Genomic DNA, 18,908 nt, shown 5'->3' with positions numbered 1-18,908 from the left:
CATAGTTCCTGTTTATGAGTTTTTTGTTTTTTATTTTATTTTTTTGCAATGGGAAAAATAAAGTGTTTAATTTTTGTAAGAAAAGAAATACAGGTCATTTCAAAACCCCAAAAGAAGTGTTTATTTTTCTTATGCCTTGCTTTGATATACCATATTTGTTCACAGAAGGACATTTCAGTTTTGAGGGCATAGTTCCAGTGCTCAGTTGTTCTTACTCTTGTTTAAGAGCATACATGACCAAATCATCAACATTATAAAAAAGTCTTGAAAACATCACAAACCAGATGAGCTGTACAAAAGATGTATTGAAATACTTACTTGAAAATCCAGGGCTACAGCAACTAGCATGTGCAAAGAAATTGTAACTTGTGTACAATAGCTGCCATTGTTAGACATCTTTACACACAGTGCTTATTCCACTGACTTTCTAATATAGTTCTAATTCAGTCCCCTAGATATTCTCTTAAAAAATTATAAAGCATCGGCTAGACCCTGCTCCTCTTAAGATAATTGCAATTGGTTGACAAATGAACCGAAAGTCTTCCTCTTCAGCCTGGAGTGTTGTGACTACTAGGGTACCAGTAAGTTCTGTTTGATGGGATAAAGCACATACTTATCAAGTTGGCAGATGATACCAAATTAATAGGAGGATCTAATGTGATAAATAACCTTAACAGAACTGAAATGCACAAATACAGGATTGGTAACACCTGGCTTGACAGCTGTACATGTAAAAAGTATTGTCGGTCTGGCCACATGCTTAATCATGAGACAAGTGTGATGGAATAGTTTCAAAGGCCAATGCAATTCTAGACTGCAGTGAGAGCACAGTCTAGATTGAGGGAAATTACAATCCCACTGTTCAGCTTTCATCACATCTTATCTGGACTACTGTATCAATTTCTAGGCATCATCATTCAATTTAGGATATTGACAAACTGAAATGTGTCCAGAGGTGGAGTAACATGGTACAATATCTGAAACCAAGCCATATGAGGAGTTGGATATGTACAGCTTGGCGAACAGAGAGGTGATATGCTATCTTTAATATTTGAAGAGGTTTCTTTTAGAAGATGGAGCAGCCCTGTTTTCTGCTGCTCCAGGAACTAGAACACCGACTAGCAGATTCAGCTTACCCACCCCCAAACTGAACTTTAGACAAACCCGGTGGCAAGTGCTGTTCCATAATGGACTAGATGGCCTGGGAGAATGAGGGATCTACCTTCTGAAGTTTTCAACTATGGTTTGAATGGGCATCTCTTGGGTGCTTTGGTTGTGTATTCTGACAGGAGCTGGGCTACATGCCCCTATGGATCCCTCTACCTTGTGGCTCTATAGCTTTTATTTCTATTGATGAAGGTAGTTAAGTGTGATTAAATCTCATTGCTTTTTTGACAAGATTAAGGTTGCAATAACAGACAGACACAGGAGCAAATTCCACTGAACCTCATGAAACTTTTAGCTTTTGTGTAGACAAGGATAGGATTCTATGAGCGCTTGGTTTTTATTTATTTTTTAAGAAACTAAAATCTATGCATCGACATACAAAGCATTAAGTGCACCCAGTTTATTTTGAGACACAACAGGGGAGACATTGTATCCAAACTCTTTTGTCTAAAATTCTGCAGCAATCCCAACACTATGCAAAATTGACTTTTTTTACTTCTTTTGTGAACCTCTAAAATTCAAGAATACTATTGTTTTAATTCCATTACCTGGCCATTCTTGATATGTGCTGTAAGTACTTCATAAGGGTTTACTTTGAAAGGTGTCTGGAAAAGTTGATTATGGACCAAGATCAATGCATTACATCTTTTCTATTTCATATTAATCATCTTGACCCTCTCTCCCCCCCCCCCCCCCATGCACATACCCAACAGTGATGGGGGATTGATTATCCACAAAAAAGTCTTAAGATAGATCAAAATCTGTTGTTGACTAAGAAACGTGAGTCAGTGCTAGAGTCCAGCCCCACTGATGTGGAAACTTCATAAATGACAACGGAGGTATAGCCACTACCATTCCCTTTTTCACCAAAGAAAACCATGGCAATGATTCTGTATATCCTAGCAATGTCACCTGAAATTAAAAAGACATTATTAAACAGAAGTACTGTTTCAAAGATTTGTTGACACTAAAGGGCACTAGATCTTAATGTAACTTCAAGAAAACAAGGCCCCATCTACAGTGACCATTTAATGCAGTTTCAAACCAGTATTGAAGAAAATGGTTTCTCCATGTAGATGATTACATAGGAAATCCTGGAACCAGTTTGAGGGGTGGATGGTGATTACATAAACCACAGAGCATTGATTCACATTTTGTGGGAATTTGTCTGGCTGATGCAGTTTTGAACTATTAAATTATCATTGTAGAGGGGCCCCAGACATCAGAATGACTCAGTCAGTTTTAGTGTCATGCTTTCATTGTGGCCTATGGCTTTAAGTATACAAGAAAGCCCACTTGCACAATGACACCTTAGTTTCAGCTTGAATTATAATGTCAATCTGTGTAGATTTCTAAGGCACATTTATCTGAGTTTCCCAAATTGAGGCCACATTGTCCCAGATCCAATTTGCAAGATCCACCCCCCAAAGCCAGGTTTTTGAGAAATAGATGGCTTGGAGTTAACAGCTTTATCCTCCAAAAGAAAATTGCCAGTGCAGAGAGTACCGTATACAACTGTAGGATCCCTGCTGCTGTATACAATCAAAGCACTTGTAATTTCAAGGCATAGCTAAATCCAGCCCACCTATACAGTAGCCACACATAAACACTGTCATAGGCCCCTTCTACACAACTGTACAAAATCCACATTGAACTGAATTATATAGCAGTGTGGACACAAATAATCCCGTTCAAAGCAGAGATTATTGGATTATCTGCCTAGATATTCTGGGTTATATGATCATGTGGAAGGGCCCATTGTTATCTCTTGCGATTGGATTTCTGGTAACTGTCTTGCAATTCCTCATGGTCTGTAAGTATTCATGCTAAGCCATTCAGTTTCTGAGGAAAAGGCTATGATTTAAAGTTATAGTCCTACACATAAGGAAGTTTGGGGACATGATACTGTAATAGATCAAATTTTAGTGGTTCTCCTATAGATGTGTTTACTGTACAAATCGAGAGTGATGGATGACACCCATGATACTCGCTCTGAATACTTTGTATGACTATCTAGCCATGACTATTACCATAAGAAGAGTCTTCATTGCTTTTATCCCATGTTTTGACGAACATGCTTAACAGTATTTCTTTTAAAACTCAGCCACCCTTTAACAGGCAAATATCCCTTACCTTTGTCTTCCCAAGAACACCCCTTGGTTCACCAAGCAACAGAGTTCCTGAAGTTGGCCAGTTAAAAAAAATGGCATATACAGTATCTTCATTTGGTTTGAAAGTGTACCTATAAAAAGTCACAAAAAATAAATAATATGAACAATGATATCAAGTATAAATCAAGTATGGGCAAACCCAGGCCTGGAGGTCAGATGCAGCCCTTGGGCTCTTTTCTCAGGCCCTCCTCTCTCACACCATCCTATCCTATCCTTCCTTCCTTCTCTCTTTCCTTCCTTCCTTCCTCCTTCCCTCCCCCCTCCCTTCCCTCCCCCTTTCTCTTTCCATCCTTCCTTTCCTTCCACCCTTCCACCCTTCCTTCTCTCTTTCCTCCCTCCCTCCATTCCCTTCCACCCTTCCATCCTTCTCTTTTTCCTTCCTCCTTTCCTCCTGGCGGATGTTTAGCTGGAAGAAGAGAAGGTAGAGAGGGAACATGAGAACCATGTTTCAAAAATTAAAAGGGTGTCCCATTGAGGAGGGGGAAAGCTGGTTTTCTGCTGTTCTAGAGACCAGGACACAAGGGAGCAATGGTTTCAAATGGCAAGGGAAAAGATTCAACTGAAAGATTAGGAAGAACTTCCTGAGGAATGGCATAGGTTGCCTGGGAGTGTGGTGGATTCTCCTCTGGAGGCTTTTCTGCAGAGGCTATCTATTGGGAGTGCTTTGATTGTGCCTTCCTACATGGCAGGGGATTGGACTGGATGGCCTTTGGGGTCACTTCCAACTCTAGGATTCTATATCAGGAGGAGGCAGTACGGGATCTAATGGATACACTTTTTCTCTCCAGTCAATCATCTCATCGTGACCAAGATCAACCCTTTTGGGATCCCAGCAGTTCCTGTCTTTCCTTCACTTTCTTTCCCCAAAAGAGAAGAGGAAGGGGGGGAAGGGCAGGGAGGGGACTTGGGGATAACCCCCTCACTCCTGGGCCGCCCACACAGCTCCCAAGTTAGAAAGTTTGCCCATGCCTGGTATAAACCCTCCCGGGCAACTTACAAGTCACATCAACACATATTAATAAATTAAAAAGTAAACATATAAAATAATTAAGATCCTTCCAGCTGGACAGTTGGTGACAAATGTCTCTACAAGAGGAGAGTCCAACTAGGATGTCCTCATCCACCCCAAGCAGTTAATGGTGGATGGCCCAGTGTAGGGTGGGAGGACAGGCACAGTAAAAAAAATCTTTTTGTGTGTGGGGGGGTATTTACAGAAATTAATTTCACCATTCAGTGGATTTGTTCAGCCATTTTTAACAAATATTATCACCAGAAGGGGTTTTTTGTCTAAAGTTATATGCATTCTTCCTCCAGAACAGTTACCATGATTATCACCCTCTGGTTCACACCTACTGGTCCCAAAAGACTGAGATATTCCATTAAATATTATGCTTGCTTATGAAGGTGCATAATTTTCAATAAGTAAATAAAGATATTTAAAACTGTAACATAAAACTGTAACTCCTATATAAAAACTCTTTAATACTTGGCATGTATTTTCTGCATTTTTATTTGTTTGTTCCATGGATGTACCATACTCCTGGGGTGGAACTATCATTCTGGGCTCTCCAAGGTTGAGTGTTGAAAATGCCATCCTCGTTTATTGCCAACCAGGTCCCCATCTGTCTCAGGCGCTCTTCAAAAATGACAGGAATACGACCATCGTGAGTGGGCCCAACATTCACCAAGAGATTTCCCCCACATGATACTGTTTCCACAAGTTCCTGAAATTATTTTGGGAACAGAAATAAAAATAAAACCATAGTGCAAAATGAATGATGAATGTAGCTATCTAAAGTCTGAACCATTTAAACCATTTTAAAGGCAGCAGGTGGAATCCTCTGTCACAGTCTACATTATGTAACTTTATAAATAATAATAATAATAATAATAATAATAATAATAATAATACTTTATTTGTACCCCGCTACCATCTCCCCAGGGGACTCGGTGCGGCTTACATGAGGCCGAGCCAGAATACAACAATACAAGCAAAATAACAACAGTACAAGCAATTAAAATATAAAAAACACATAGACAATAAAATATACAACTTGAACAGTAAGACAACACACAATTAAAAACAGTGGGATACTTAGCTACGTAGCAGAAATCCTAAGAAACCCTATTCATGAATTCTGAAAGTGTGTTATGGACACCAGCAAGTATGTTCCAGTGCACATTAGGTTGTAGCAATGCGCTTCATTACTCTCTAGCAGGGGGTTCCAAGACATAATGGTTTCAATGTGCATTGGTCACTTTACCAGCTCCCTAACATATTGGCAGCCCCTTTCTGAATACAGACATTACCTTACAGAACTGTCCAATCCTAATCCTCACAGACACAAGTCCCCAATAAGATTCTAGCCAGTAAACTGATAAGGGCTATTCATGTTTCTATATAACAACGCCAGAACTTTACATTAAATCAGAAAGGGAAACAGATCTTGATTGAATGAGGGATTCCTCAGACTGGCTATGCTTTTGGGCTCATGGAGGTTGTAATCTAACATCTGGAGAAATATACATTGCCCATCTCTGCTATAGTTTCAGATGGTCAAGCAAAGATGCCTCTTCTGTGGTTTCCATAATCATTTTTGTTAACATTTAGAATAAGTGTATTATTTTTCCAAATTATGCACACACATCCTTTTATAATTCAATTATTTTATCAAAGCGTCATAACTAAGACCTGTGGTTGTAGGGACATAAAGGTGCACGTATGTGGGGGTTTGTTTTTTCTTGTTTCTTACTCAGGAAGTCTATTTGTAGAAAACCTATGACAGTTCCATGATTTAATAAAGATTTTCATTTAAAAAGCTGGAGAAAGTGATTTTAATTGTAAAGTACTTGTATGTCATCCTTTTTAGTGTACAATATGGTTCAAAATAAAATCATAGAATAATAAAGTTGGAAGAGACCACAGGGGCCCATCCAGTCCAATCCCTGCCATGCAGGAAAAGCACAATCAAAGCACCCCCGACAGGTAGCCATCCTGCCTCTATTTAAAAGTCTCCAAAGGAGCCACCAACACAAACAGAATCTCATAAGATTATAAAAAAAAACCTGTAAGATTTAAAAGAACACATAGAAACTAATATACTTTAATGACTTTAAACAATATAAAACTTTTTATAACATATATGCACAGGAAAACATTAAACTCTGGTTATTTTCTTTAAAACAGAACAGACAACTCACAATTATCCAATTCTGTCTTTGTCTCATTTTACCTTAATGAGCTCTTCAGCCGTCAGGTAATCACTCAACTGTGCATTCCTACGGTATCCCCACGACTGCTTATCAATTGTCATGCAGTTTTCCCATTTATGAGACAAAAGGTGTCCTGGATTGTAGCGATCAGCGCAAGTATAATATCCTCCATGTTTACAAATAGTGCCAGCTCCCCAGCGATCATTTGTAACTATTTTGTCCCGAACAGGGCTGAAAAATACCAATCACATTATTAATCAATATATTGTGCTTGCAGTCCAGAATCCCAAGTTTGTGTGGACCTTCTACCACTGGCTATGGGGGAAAAAATATTAGTAGAGAGGCCTCTTTCCTTCTAGTAGTTGCTAGTAGGGAGATTGAGGGTGCACAACAGCAGCAGCAGCAGCAGAGTAGTATAGCCTTGCTGCATGCATCTTCCTCTAGATAGTAGATAGTGTCTCCAGTTTATAAAAAATCCTTATTGTTACCTTGTTACTTTCCAATACTGTTTACTGTGGTATTGTATAACTGCTGCTTCAAATTATTTAGGATTCCAATCTTCTTGTTAGTACTCAAGAGGCCATTTAAAACAGAAAGGAAATAATATAAAATGGCCCGTTCTCTCTCCCTCCCACCACTTTCTCTATACTACATTGATCATAACCACATTCTGTATCATCAATTCATTATTAACAGTGCAACTCAAAATGTTCTCAAAAAAGGAAAAAAGTGAACTGACTGTGACTTTGTCAGTGTGTGTTAATGGGCCTTCAAGTCACCAATCAGCTTCTGGTAAGTCCATGAATTTTCATAGAGTTTTCTTAGGCAAGGAATACTCAGATGTGATTTTGCCAATCCCTTCCTCTGAAATATAGCCTACAGCTCCTCGTATTAGTAGTGATCTCTTACCCAAGTACTAACCAGGATTGACCCTGCTTAACTTCCAAGGGCAAATGCAAACAGGACAAAGTACAGCACTATTGTTGAAATGAGATTTACAAAAAAATTACAAAGCCCAACAAAAAACAATTCTTGATGTCTTAATTTGTGGCCTGTTCTTGGGTTTATTTGGGATGGTTCAGAAAATGTTATTTGCTAGACCACATTAGCTCTTTTTTCTTAAATATGGTTATCATGATTTTCTATAGAATAGCAGATGATGCCTGGTAGATGGCGTATGTTCTGTATCTCAAAAGGTGATGGGGGAAATTGCAGCCGTATTTAGAATCAGCAGGTCAAATATACCCAGAAACAAGTCTAACATATGAGGCAACAAAATGTGTGTTGGCCAGTGTTATGATAAGCAGCAGTGAAGGTTTATTTGCTACACTTGTGACTTCCCATGAGAAAAAAAGACCTACCTGTCATTATAAAGCCATGCTAGGAAGCCAGTGCTGTTCCAATAGGTGTCAGGAGCATCCCCATCTCCATCTGACCACAGGATCTCTGGGTGGTACTTGTTCACAATTTCATACAACTCTGGGAGCGTCTTGTGACGTGGAAACTGATTTTTCGTGAACACGCTGGCAGCATCATCAAGAAAGAGAGGATTGAACCATTCAAACAGGGAGTGGTATAGCCCAAAGTGTAAGGTAGTCCTGTTTCTAATGGATGATGCTAACTCGGCCACAATGTCACGCCTTGGTCCAACATCAACAGCGTTCCAAGCCCATGAATATTTCGATCCCCACAAAGTAAAACCTAGAAAATGAAAATTAGGGGGGAGAAAGTAGGATGTACTCCAGAGTCTGCAATTTCCTCCCTAGTCATAAAGACCCATTGGATGACCTTGGACAAGACATGCTCTCTCAGCCTCTGAGGAAAGTAATGGCAAGCCTCTCCAAATAAATCTGGCCACGAAAATCTCACGATAGTGTCACCCCAGGATTGTATTAAGTCAGAAGTATCCTGAAGGCACACAATAGCAACAAAGGCAAATGAACAAAATCTGGCTACCAGTATTAAAAAAACTCAAAAATTACAACAGCAAAACAACAGAGGGGAAACAAACAGGCACATAAAATCACTCTCAACAAAAGATTCCCCTCAGGCACTTCCAAGCCATTGAATGCAAATCAAGGTGATCAGCTGAAACATTCACAGCTAGCCCCAGCAGCAGGCATGTAGCCGGGGGGGGGGGGGGGGGCTTGAGGGGCTTCATGCCCCCCTCCCAGAAATTCTCATGATGGTTCGCGAAAATGCCTTACTGGTGCATTATTTAAACTGTTATGTTTATTCATATCATGATCTGATCACCATACTCAATATATCCCATATGCATGGGGGTATTGGGGTAATGATACAAAAGGTTTGCTAGGCTAGACCCTCTTTCACTCAGACTCAGCCCCCCACCCTCCACAGATATATAAACCCATTTTTCCTACTTCCAACAGACCTCACTACCTCTGAGGATGCTTGCCATAGATGCAGGCGAAACGTCAGGAGAAAAATTGCCTCCAGAATATGGCCATATAGCCCGGAAAAACCTACAACAACCCAGTGATTCCGGCCATGAAAGCCTTCGACAATACAAAGGCAAAGAAATCTGCATGATATAATGAGAAAAGCACCAGACACACTGCAAGATGATCTAAACTCTATCCATTAAACACATTAGAGAGCTATGGATGAGTTACTCTCTCAATATAAGTTTGAGTTGTTCATGGAGATAAAATGTGATGACAAGGTAGTTAAGACCATAAAATGTGATCACCTTCCTACAGCATCCACCTTTGAGAAAAGTTAATATGACCCATCACCATTATCGGTAACATACTCCTATGTAAGGCTTGAAATTATTATATTCTATGTAGCTGTGTAAAGGCTCTTCCTCTGCAGGGAAAATAGTCAATTTACCTTCATGGTGTTTTGAAGTCAAGACAACATATCTGGCACCAGAAGCACTCAAAATGTCTGCCCACTGGTTGGCATCAAAAAACTCAGCTGTAAACAAAGGGCCAAAATCTTCATATGTGAATCCAGGACGGTAGTTTTTTGTCATAAATGTTACATAGGCTTCTCTCTTTTCTTTCTGCCAATACCACCTACAAAAGAAAACATCCTGAGTATCTGCACACCAATGTGAAAAGCAGCAGTGGAGGTTTATTTGGGATGTAAAAACGTCCCAAATAAACAGCTGACCAAAACATCTGGCATGCATCATTTAACATCATTGGTTTACCATACTCAAGCACCTAGACAACACCAGCCATGATGTGACCCTGAAGTTATTCTCTCAACAAAAAATAGTGTTCTGAGTGTCACGCTCTTTAAAAAATTTGAAAACACAGTTGTATATAATACAAGCTTTAGGACAGAGCAGGTTTTCCTGAGTCTCCAGAGTTCTTTATCCATCTTCCTACAGATATTTTGTCCCTTTCCTTCCTACTTAAATTATCTGCGTCGTCCTTGTCATTTGCTCTTCCACCATTCCAATATTTTAAAAAAACACAACTGTGTGTAAGAAATGTGTTTGAACTACAGCTGGTTTTTGAAGGAGTCTGAGTTCCCTTTCTTTTGGAAGAGGCATTTTTGGCAGACTGAAAAATAAACACAAATGTAAAGAAAACTTATTTTGGCAATATTTATATCTGGGTCCCTTTGTTGTATAGAAACACTGTTAAAAAGAAGAAACATTTTGCTAAGGAAGTCACTATACATGGTTGCTGAAAAGTGGATCTTATGGAGTCCCTGGACAGACAACAATACATAAGTATACATACAATGACATAAGTATAATATGTCAACAACATATAAAAATATCACTGATAAAATTATAAAAATATAAAATTATGAAATTCCTAAAACACCGTAGAACCTCTTGGGTAAGCCAGCTATCTGTCATAACAGTCAAAGTGCGGACAAAACTATCAATGATTCATCACAATGACCTTGGATTACTCAGGATCAAAGACCTGACTGAAGAGCCATGTTTATAGACTCACCCGGAAAGCCTGAAGAAACGGAGCTAATCTAATTTCTTTAGGGAGGGCAAGTGCTCATCCACTGGCATAAACCCTTTAAAGACTCCCAAGTAAACCCCATTTGCCTAGTTTCCAACAGACCTCACAATCTCTGAGAATGCCTGCCATAGATGCAGGCAAAATGTGAGGAGAAAATGCTTCTGTAACATACAGCCCGGAAAACTCACAGCAATCTAGTGATTCCAGCCATAAAAGCCCTCAACAACACACTCCCAAGTAAATTTATATCCAGCCTTTGAAAACACACTCCTAAGTAAGTTTATAATATCATAGAATCATAGAATCAAAGAGTTGGAAGAGACCTCATGGGCCATCCAGTCCAACCCCCTGCCAAGAAGCAGGAATATTGCATTCAAAGCACCCCCTGACAGCCCTTCTAAATGTCAATACTAACTGCTGACTGCCAGGCACTTTCCGAAAGGAATAATTGAATTTAAGAGCCTATTCATAGGTTTCCTCCATGAAACAAAACAAGAAGGGAGAAATCTGAAATGTCACTGGTATCTAAGGACATTGCGTGATAAGGAGTGCATTTATGCTGTTCCACCGCCATAAATACACACCCAATGCAATAATGTCCTTTGTCAGTGGCACCAAAACAACCTAACTGCTCTCTTCTAATCCACCTTGAGGTTGGGTGGAGACAGGTGAGTTTTCAAAGGTGTTTTGTGTGTGAGAGAGCATGTGTTCTTATATCAGCGACCAACTTGTTCCCTTTTGTTGGCTTTGTTGTTTATATTGAGCTCAGGATTCGTGGAAGGCACTTCCTCTACACCTTAACTTACTTAGTTAGGTGAACCCTTATTGTCCAAGTAGGATAATCTTCCAGGGTGGGTCCGTAGGTGACTATGGAGCCCTTTTCTTGATCTGCATCGTCTCCCGCAGTGAGGGCATTGGTTTCCAGGTAGAAGGCAGTCCCGGTTGGGGTTGGCTTGACGCGTCTTCCTCTTGGCACATTTCTCTCTTTCACCCACCATTCATGCCTCTTCAAATTCTGCAGCACTGCTGGTCACAGCTGACCTCCAGCTGGAGCACTCACAGGCCAGGGCTTCCCAGTTCTCAGTGTCTATGCCAGAGTTTTTAAGGCTGGCTTTGAGCCTTATGATAGCATGATCCCTGGGCGACTCTAAACCTTGACCTGTTTTTCCTCTCCATGCTTTAAAACAGTGGTTCCCAACCTGTTGTCCATGGACCACTTGTTGTCCACAAGAACAAAAATATGATCCGCGGCCTCCCATTACTACATTGTTGCCTTGAAACCATGGGGCAACGAGATCGACTTGTCTAATGGGGATGTCAGGAGCCCGCGGTGGTGCAGTGAGTTAAACCCCTGAGCTGGTAGGACTGAAGACCGACAGGTCGCAGGTTCAAATCCAGGGAGAGGCAGATGAGCTCCCTCTATCAGTTCCAGCTCCTCATGCGGGGACATAAGAGAAGCCTACTACAAGGATGATAAAACATCAAATCATACGGGTGTCCCCTGAGCAACATCCTTGCAGACAGCCAATTCTCTCACACCAGAAGCGACTTGCAGTTTCTCAGGTCACTCCTGACACGACAAAAAAATTGGGGATGTCAGGAGGGGAGAGGCTGATCACCCATGAAAGATTACTACTACCACATCAGTGCTCGATTATTATAGTTTTCTGTGGGTGAGCAGATGGCGACTACTGGGTGGCATATGTCCTGTATCAGAAACTAGAGCTGATGTGGTCTATCCAATACAATGTTCTGAATCAGCATCCCAAATCACCAAACCGAATCTAAATCTGATTCGGAAACCCTTTTGTTACTAATGTTGGAGGGTCAAAGTGGTCCCTGGTCAAATAAAGGTTGGGAACCGCTGATTTAAAAAAGATACAAACTTTGCCTAGAGAGGAAATGTGTGTTTCAAAAGCTGGCATAAAGAAGGGTGCACACCAATGACCTCGATCAGACCTGGGCAACCTTGGGGCCTCCCTCCAGGTGTTTTGGACCCCAACTCCCACAATTCTTAACAGCCTACCGGCTGTTAGGAATGGTGGGAGTTGAGGTCCAAAACACCTGGAGGGAGGGCCCAAGTTGGCAAAGTGCAGGCTAGAGAAGAGGAGGCGTGGGAAGGGGAGCTCACCAGAACCACTCGCTCCCGAAGCTGGGCACCGAGAAGAGGCCCCAGTGGATGAAGATGCCCAGCTTGGCGCCGTCGAACCAGGCCGGGAGCGGACGCGAGTCCAGGGACTCCCAGGTGGGCTCATAGCGGGCGGAGGAGCATCCCGGCAGGAGGAAGAGGAGGAAGAGCAAGGAGAAGAGCAGCCCCAGCGGAGACCCCGCCACCGCCGCCCCGCCAAGGACAGGCATCCGCCAACGGCCGGCTTTCTCTTTCTCTCTCTCTCTCTCTCCTTCCCTCCCTCCCTTTCTTCCTTCCCTGGCCGTCAGCTGACCGTGCCGCTTGGCTTCCGTTGCACAGGCTTCTCCTCTCCTTAACTTGACGGGCTTCCTCGAAATGTCCACGGAATGAACCACATCGTGGTGCTGGGCGTGACGTGGAGGCAGGCAGGCAGGGAGGGAGGGAGGGAGGGAAGGAGGAAGAGGCCACGGGGAAAGCCTTTGCCCCCTCCCTTTCTCCTGAACTTGGCAGTGTGATCATTTCCTGGGTTGGTCTCCCGCCTATTCTTTGCCTGTCATCTCTCTCTCTCTCTACCTTGCTTGGATGAAGTACTTTGGCCACATCATGAGAAGAAAGGAAAGCTTAGAGAAGACCACGATGCTGGGGGAAATGTAAGGAAAAAGGAAGAGGGGCCAACCAAGGGCAAGATGGATGGATGGCATCCTTGAAGTGACTGGATTGACCTTGAAGGAGCTGGAGGTGGTGACGGCTGACAGGGAGCTCTGGCGTGGGCTGGCCCATGAGGTCACACATTTATTTATTTAATATATTCTACCTCCCCCCCCTTCTCAACCGCCGAGGGGGGACTCAGGGCGGCTTACAGACAGGCACAATTTGATGCCCACACAGTAATACAAAAACGCATAAAAACAGCAATTAAACAGTTATAACAATTAAAACAATCAATATATATCACAATCAATAACCAATGTCATACTCAGCGTTCGCCAACTCAGAGTCCATACTTCATTCCACATTGTCTATTCCTATCCATCATTGTAGTCCTTTATTTATCTGCCAGATTGCCCAAACGCCTGCCATGTCTTCAATTTCCTTCTGAAGGAAAGGAGGGATGTCACCGATCTAATTTCCCCGGGGAGTGAGTTCCATAGGTGAACTCCCCATTTCCCCGGGGAGTGAGTTCCAAAGAGTTGGAAACGACTGAATGAATGAACAACAACAAGCTTGGATGAGTCTCAACAACTAACAATGGTTTTTTATCACTCTAGGTAAAAAGGTAAAGGTTTTCCCCTAACATGAAGTCCAGTCGTGCCCGACTCTGGAGGTTGGTGCTCATCTCCATTTCTAAGCCAAAGAGCCACTGTTGTCCATAGACACCTCCAAGGTCATATGGCCAGTATGACCGCATGGAGTGCCGTTACCTTCCCACCTATTGATCTTCTCACATTTGCATGTTTTCGAACTGCTAGGTTGGCAGAAGCTGGAGCTGACAGTGGAAGTTCATGCCGCTCCTCGGATTCGAACCTGCAACCTTTCAGTCAACAAGTTTAGCAGCTCAGCAGTTTGCAGCACTGCGCCAGTAACATTTATTTATTTCTTTATTTATTATTCCCCCTGCGCCAATAACGTTATATATTTATTTATTTACGACATTTATATGCTGCCCTTCTCATCCTGAAGGGGACGCAGAGCGGCTTACCAGTTATATGTAAATACAATATATTATATTTTTAGCATAGCACAATATTAGTATTATATACTAGCCATACCCTGCCAGGCGTTGCTGTGGCCCAGTCTGATGATCTGGAAAATAAAGTAATGAGAAAGCGTTGGTTTCTAATATATGTAATTCCTTTATCCTTGTGGGTAAAACTGTTGTTTCTTTGCCAGTGTTGATGTGGAGATTGTCTGATTTGCCTGTTCAGGAACATGCAACATATAGTTGTCCTTCTTCAGGGGTCCCTTTCAAATCTATGATACTATATCTGTGTGTGTGAGTGAATCATATCTATCTATCTATATCTATGGCTGAATGGCTCTTTCTCAGGAGGGCTTTGAATATGTTTTCTTGCCCTGGTGAAGGGAGTTGGATTGGGTGGCCTTAAGTATTTTCTTTTGTTCATGGGGGGTTCTGTGTGGGAAGTTTGCCCCAATTCTGTTGTTGGTGAGGTTCAGAATGCTTTTTGATTATAGGTGAACTATAAATCCCAGTAACTACAACTCCCAAATGTCAAGGTCTATTTCCCCCAAACTCCATCTGTATTCATATTTGGGCATATGGAGTATTTGTGCCAAGTTTGGTCCAGATCCATCATTGTTTGAGTCTACAGTGCTCTCTGAATTGAGGTGAACTGCAACTCCCAAACTCAAGGTCAATGCCCATATTGGTCACGGGAGTTCTGTGTGCCATGTTTGGTTCAATTCCATCATTGGTGGAGTTCAGAATATTCTTTGATTGTAGGTAAACTATAAATCCCAGCAACTACAACTCCCAAATGACAAAATTATTTTTTTTAGTGATAGTCACTCCTTGGGTTAGGAGGTATCTTGTGGCCAAATTTGGCAGCATTTCGTCCAGTGGTTTTGGAGTTCTCTTAATCCCACAAACGAACATTACATATTTATTTATATAGATTACTATATTATACTACACCACTATACTGTAATATTAGTAATATGAAATATAAAAAATATTATATTGTATTATTAGTATTATATTGTATTACATTGTAATATTATCAATATTATATGTGTATACAATATATTATATTATTAACACAGCACAATGTTAGTATTATATATTACTATATTGTACTATATTGTAATATATTGTACTATATATACACTGTAATACTATATAAACATGGCTATCATGTTCAAATTGAATCCTAACCCTCAGCCTCCTTTTCTCCGAACTCAACTCACCCAGTCTTCCAGTTAAACTCATTTTCCATCTCTCTCTTTCTGTCATCTATCTTTCTATCAATTCTCTATCATCTCTCTGGCTATCCTCTATCTCAGACATGGGCAGACGTCGGCCCTCCACGTGTTTTGGACTTCAACTCCCACAATTCCTAACAACCTACCGAAGTTTGCCCATGCCTGATTTATCTGTTATCTACACATAATCCACCCATCTAAAGGGGCATGCACTTTGCACGTTCTCAGGAGTCCTCTTCTGACCCAGGAGGATGAAATGGAATGACACACTCACGAGTTGAATCTCTCTGAAGATTAGCTTTTATTTGCCGGCCGTGCAAATGGCAGCAGCTGCACTCTAGGCATAATAAGACTGCCGTACCCCAAAATGGGGCTGCAGGGTTTTATTGTTTTACAGAAATCCAAAAGGCACATTGGTCTTGTACATCGTTCATCTTAATTGGTCTAAGCTTACTTAATACATTCTGATTGGCCCTCAAGCAAACAGGTGCAAAGCAATGAAATCTGGAATAAGCTACACTTTTCATATCTTGCTGAGATGCGTCCAGGCGGCACCGGCTTATCTCTTAGTTACAAAGTGAACACTGTAAACTGTGAGAACTAAAAGGGAGAATAGCATGAGAATCACTCCTTTAAAATTGCAATGGCAGCTGCTTCCCAAAGTCAGATTTTGGCCTGCATGTGCTTTATGATGAGACCTACAGTCACATATAGCATTTATGAAATCTTACATATCCATGACTCCTTCACATCTATCTGTATTTGTCTGTCATTTGTCACCAATCTGTCTATCTGTCATCTCTCTACTGTGATCTCTGCCTTTGCCAGCCTAGGCAAATCTCTTTAACATCTACATATCTATCTGTCAACCAACTGTCTATCATTTTTCCATCATATATCTCTGTCATCTGTTTATAATCTATTTATTTACAACATTTAAATTCTGCCCTTCTCAAAGGGGACTCAGGATGGATCACAGAACACATACACAACATTCAATACACGACAGAACACATACACAACATTCAGAAAGAACAGACAACAGAGAGAGGTATGATGTAGGCATTTTTCCCAACTTCGGGGTCCTGGAGGTTGTGTTCGATTCTGGCCACAGGGGGTGCTGTCGCTCCATCCTCTATAACAAAGAGCCTTGATCACAGGCTTCCTCTTTCCTTTGATCCTTTTCCTTTCCTTTTCCTTCCTCTTTCCATTTTCTGGTATTTCTTTAATGGTGCCATAAAATACCTCCCTGCTTAAGCGGTGCCTAATTTCTCTACTCACAGCTGTTTTTGAACTGCTTAGGTGGACAGTAAGCTGGGCTGAAGGTCAGGTGCTCACCCCGACCCGGGCTTCGAACTACCAACCTGTCGACTGGTAAGATCTATTGCTGCTGGTGATTAACCAGCTGTGCTAAAGCCCTGCCATATCATCTCTCTTGTTGTAGCTCAGCCAGATGAGGATGATGTGGAGGGGTCTGATATAGTGCAGCCAGCTGAGGATGTTGATGAGGGGTCTGGGGGTGTAGGGCCTGCAGGCCCTGATGTTTCTGAAGGTGTTCAGACAGAGGGGATGTTGGAACAGGATGGCAATTCTCCGGTTGGGAGAACTGAAGGGGTTTTGGTGGGCTCTGTGTGTGAAAACGAAACTGTTTTGCAGGATGACAGGAAGCGAAGACAGGAAGATAGAGAATCGAGACTGCTTCTGCATTCGAAAAATTCCAGGTGCAAGTCAGGCGATGGGAAAGAAGGGCCAAAGGAATGCTTTCATGCATTGCTGTTCTTAATAAGGGGGAAAACTGCTTTCAGTTTTCAGATCAAGCAACTTAGCAATTAGAGCAAGGAGCTCTTGCCTCAGTTCCCACTTCAAGTCATGTCCTGGTCAAGTTTTGCTTTAAGTCTTGGGGATTTTACCATGAACTCAAGCTAATGTATTGTTCTTTGATTGGGTTGTTGTAGGTTTTTTGGGCTATATGGCCTAGTTCTAGAAGCATTCTCCCCTTAGGAGAGAATGCTTCTAGAACATGGCCATATAGCCGAAAAACCTACAACAACCCAGTGATTCCAGCCATGAAAGCCTTCAACAATACATTGTTATTTGATTCTTGGATTACTTAAGTGGATGTTTTTTTCATAGTCTTTGGATTATTCAAGCTCATGAATTTACCCTACTCCTTGGATTTATGTTCATGCTTTAACCTTTGCTTTGGAGTTTTATTTCTAATTTTTAAAGACTCTTTTTATCTTATCTATTTGGATTTTTTACTCTTTTACTGTGTGTGATTTTTCAATAAACTGTTTATTTCTACGTTGGGCTTCCTGGTGAGTGCTTGAGCAAGGTGAACCCTAGCTGAAGTGCAACATCTCTATCATTATTATTCCTTATTATGTTTATTTATACCCCACTTTTTCTCTCTACAAGGAGACTCAAAGCGGCTTACATGAAAAGCCTTTCTATACAATTTAAAATCTACAAGCATAAAAACATTAAAACAAGAATTAGATATCAGCGGTATTTTAAAAAATCGGTTAAAATCCATACATTCTATCTGTCATGCCACTAGAGAAACCATCACTAATTTCCCCTAATCATCCCCTTTTAGTTAGGTGGGTTTAGTATTGTATGTACAGTTCTGAATAGGGTCAGTTTAAATAGTCTTTTCCCTTTTGCTTCCCTCGCCCTGCACCTGTAAGGATCTTCTGAGGGACAGAGCCTCAGCCCTGACCCTTCTGGCTTCATGAGGAGACAGTTAGTGTGTTCAGTTAGTGTAGTCCTGGAAGGTAAAGAACGAAGGACTGGAAGATCTACAAAATAGTATGTCACGTTGGAGCTATATACAAAATAGTAAAATAACACATCACGTTGGAGCTATATAGTAATGTAACACATCATGTTGGAGCTATATAGTAAAATAGCACGTCATGTTGGAGCTGTATAGTGAAATAATATGTCACGTTTGAGTTATATAGTAAAGTAACACATCACGTTGGAGCTATATAGTAAAATAACTCATCACGTGGGAGCTATATAGTAAAGTAACACATAATGTTGGAGCTTTATAGTTAAATAACATGTTGAGTTGGCACTATATAGTAAGATAGCACATCATGTTGGAGCTATATAGTAAAATAACATGTTGCATCGAAGCTATATAGTAAAATAACACATCACATTGGAACTATATGGTAAAATAAAACGTCATGTCAGAGCTGTATAGTGAAATAACATGTCACGTTGAAGTTATATAGTAAAGTAACATCAAGTCATGTCAACATCTATAACATCTAAGAGACAAACAGACAACTACAAGCAACAGTCATTAAGAAAGAG

The 18,908-nt window shown here is 41.2% G+C and overlaps 1 protein-coding gene across 1 annotated transcript; it reads right to left on the bottom strand.

The window, feature by feature from the left end:
• Positions 1-97: 97 nt before the first annotated feature.
• FUCA2 (alpha-L-fucosidase 2) lies at positions 98-13,110 on the bottom strand. Its single transcript, XM_060753488.2, has 7 exons — positions 12,645-13,110; positions 9,408-9,595; positions 7,913-8,252; positions 6,572-6,782; positions 4,872-5,062; positions 3,301-3,409; positions 98-2,079 (listed from the first exon to the last, which is right to left on the bottom strand). The coding sequence occupies exons 1-7, from the start codon at positions 12,869-12,871 to the stop codon at positions 1,939-1,941; spliced, it is 1,407 nt and encodes a 468-aa protein (XP_060609471.2). The 5' UTR covers positions 12,872-13,110; the 3' UTR covers positions 98-1,938.
• Between the last annotated feature and the right edge of the window lie 5,798 nt (positions 13,111-18,908).

The sequence above is a fragment of the Anolis sagrei genome, chromosome 1, assembly GCF_037176765.1.
Source record: "Anolis sagrei isolate rAnoSag1 chromosome 1, rAnoSag1.mat, whole genome shotgun sequence".
Lineage (NCBI taxonomy): Eukaryota > Metazoa > Chordata > Lepidosauria > Squamata > Dactyloidae > Anolis > Anolis sagrei.
Note: the sequence above shows the minus strand (reverse complement) of the source record. Positions and strands in the feature narration are given on the sequence as shown.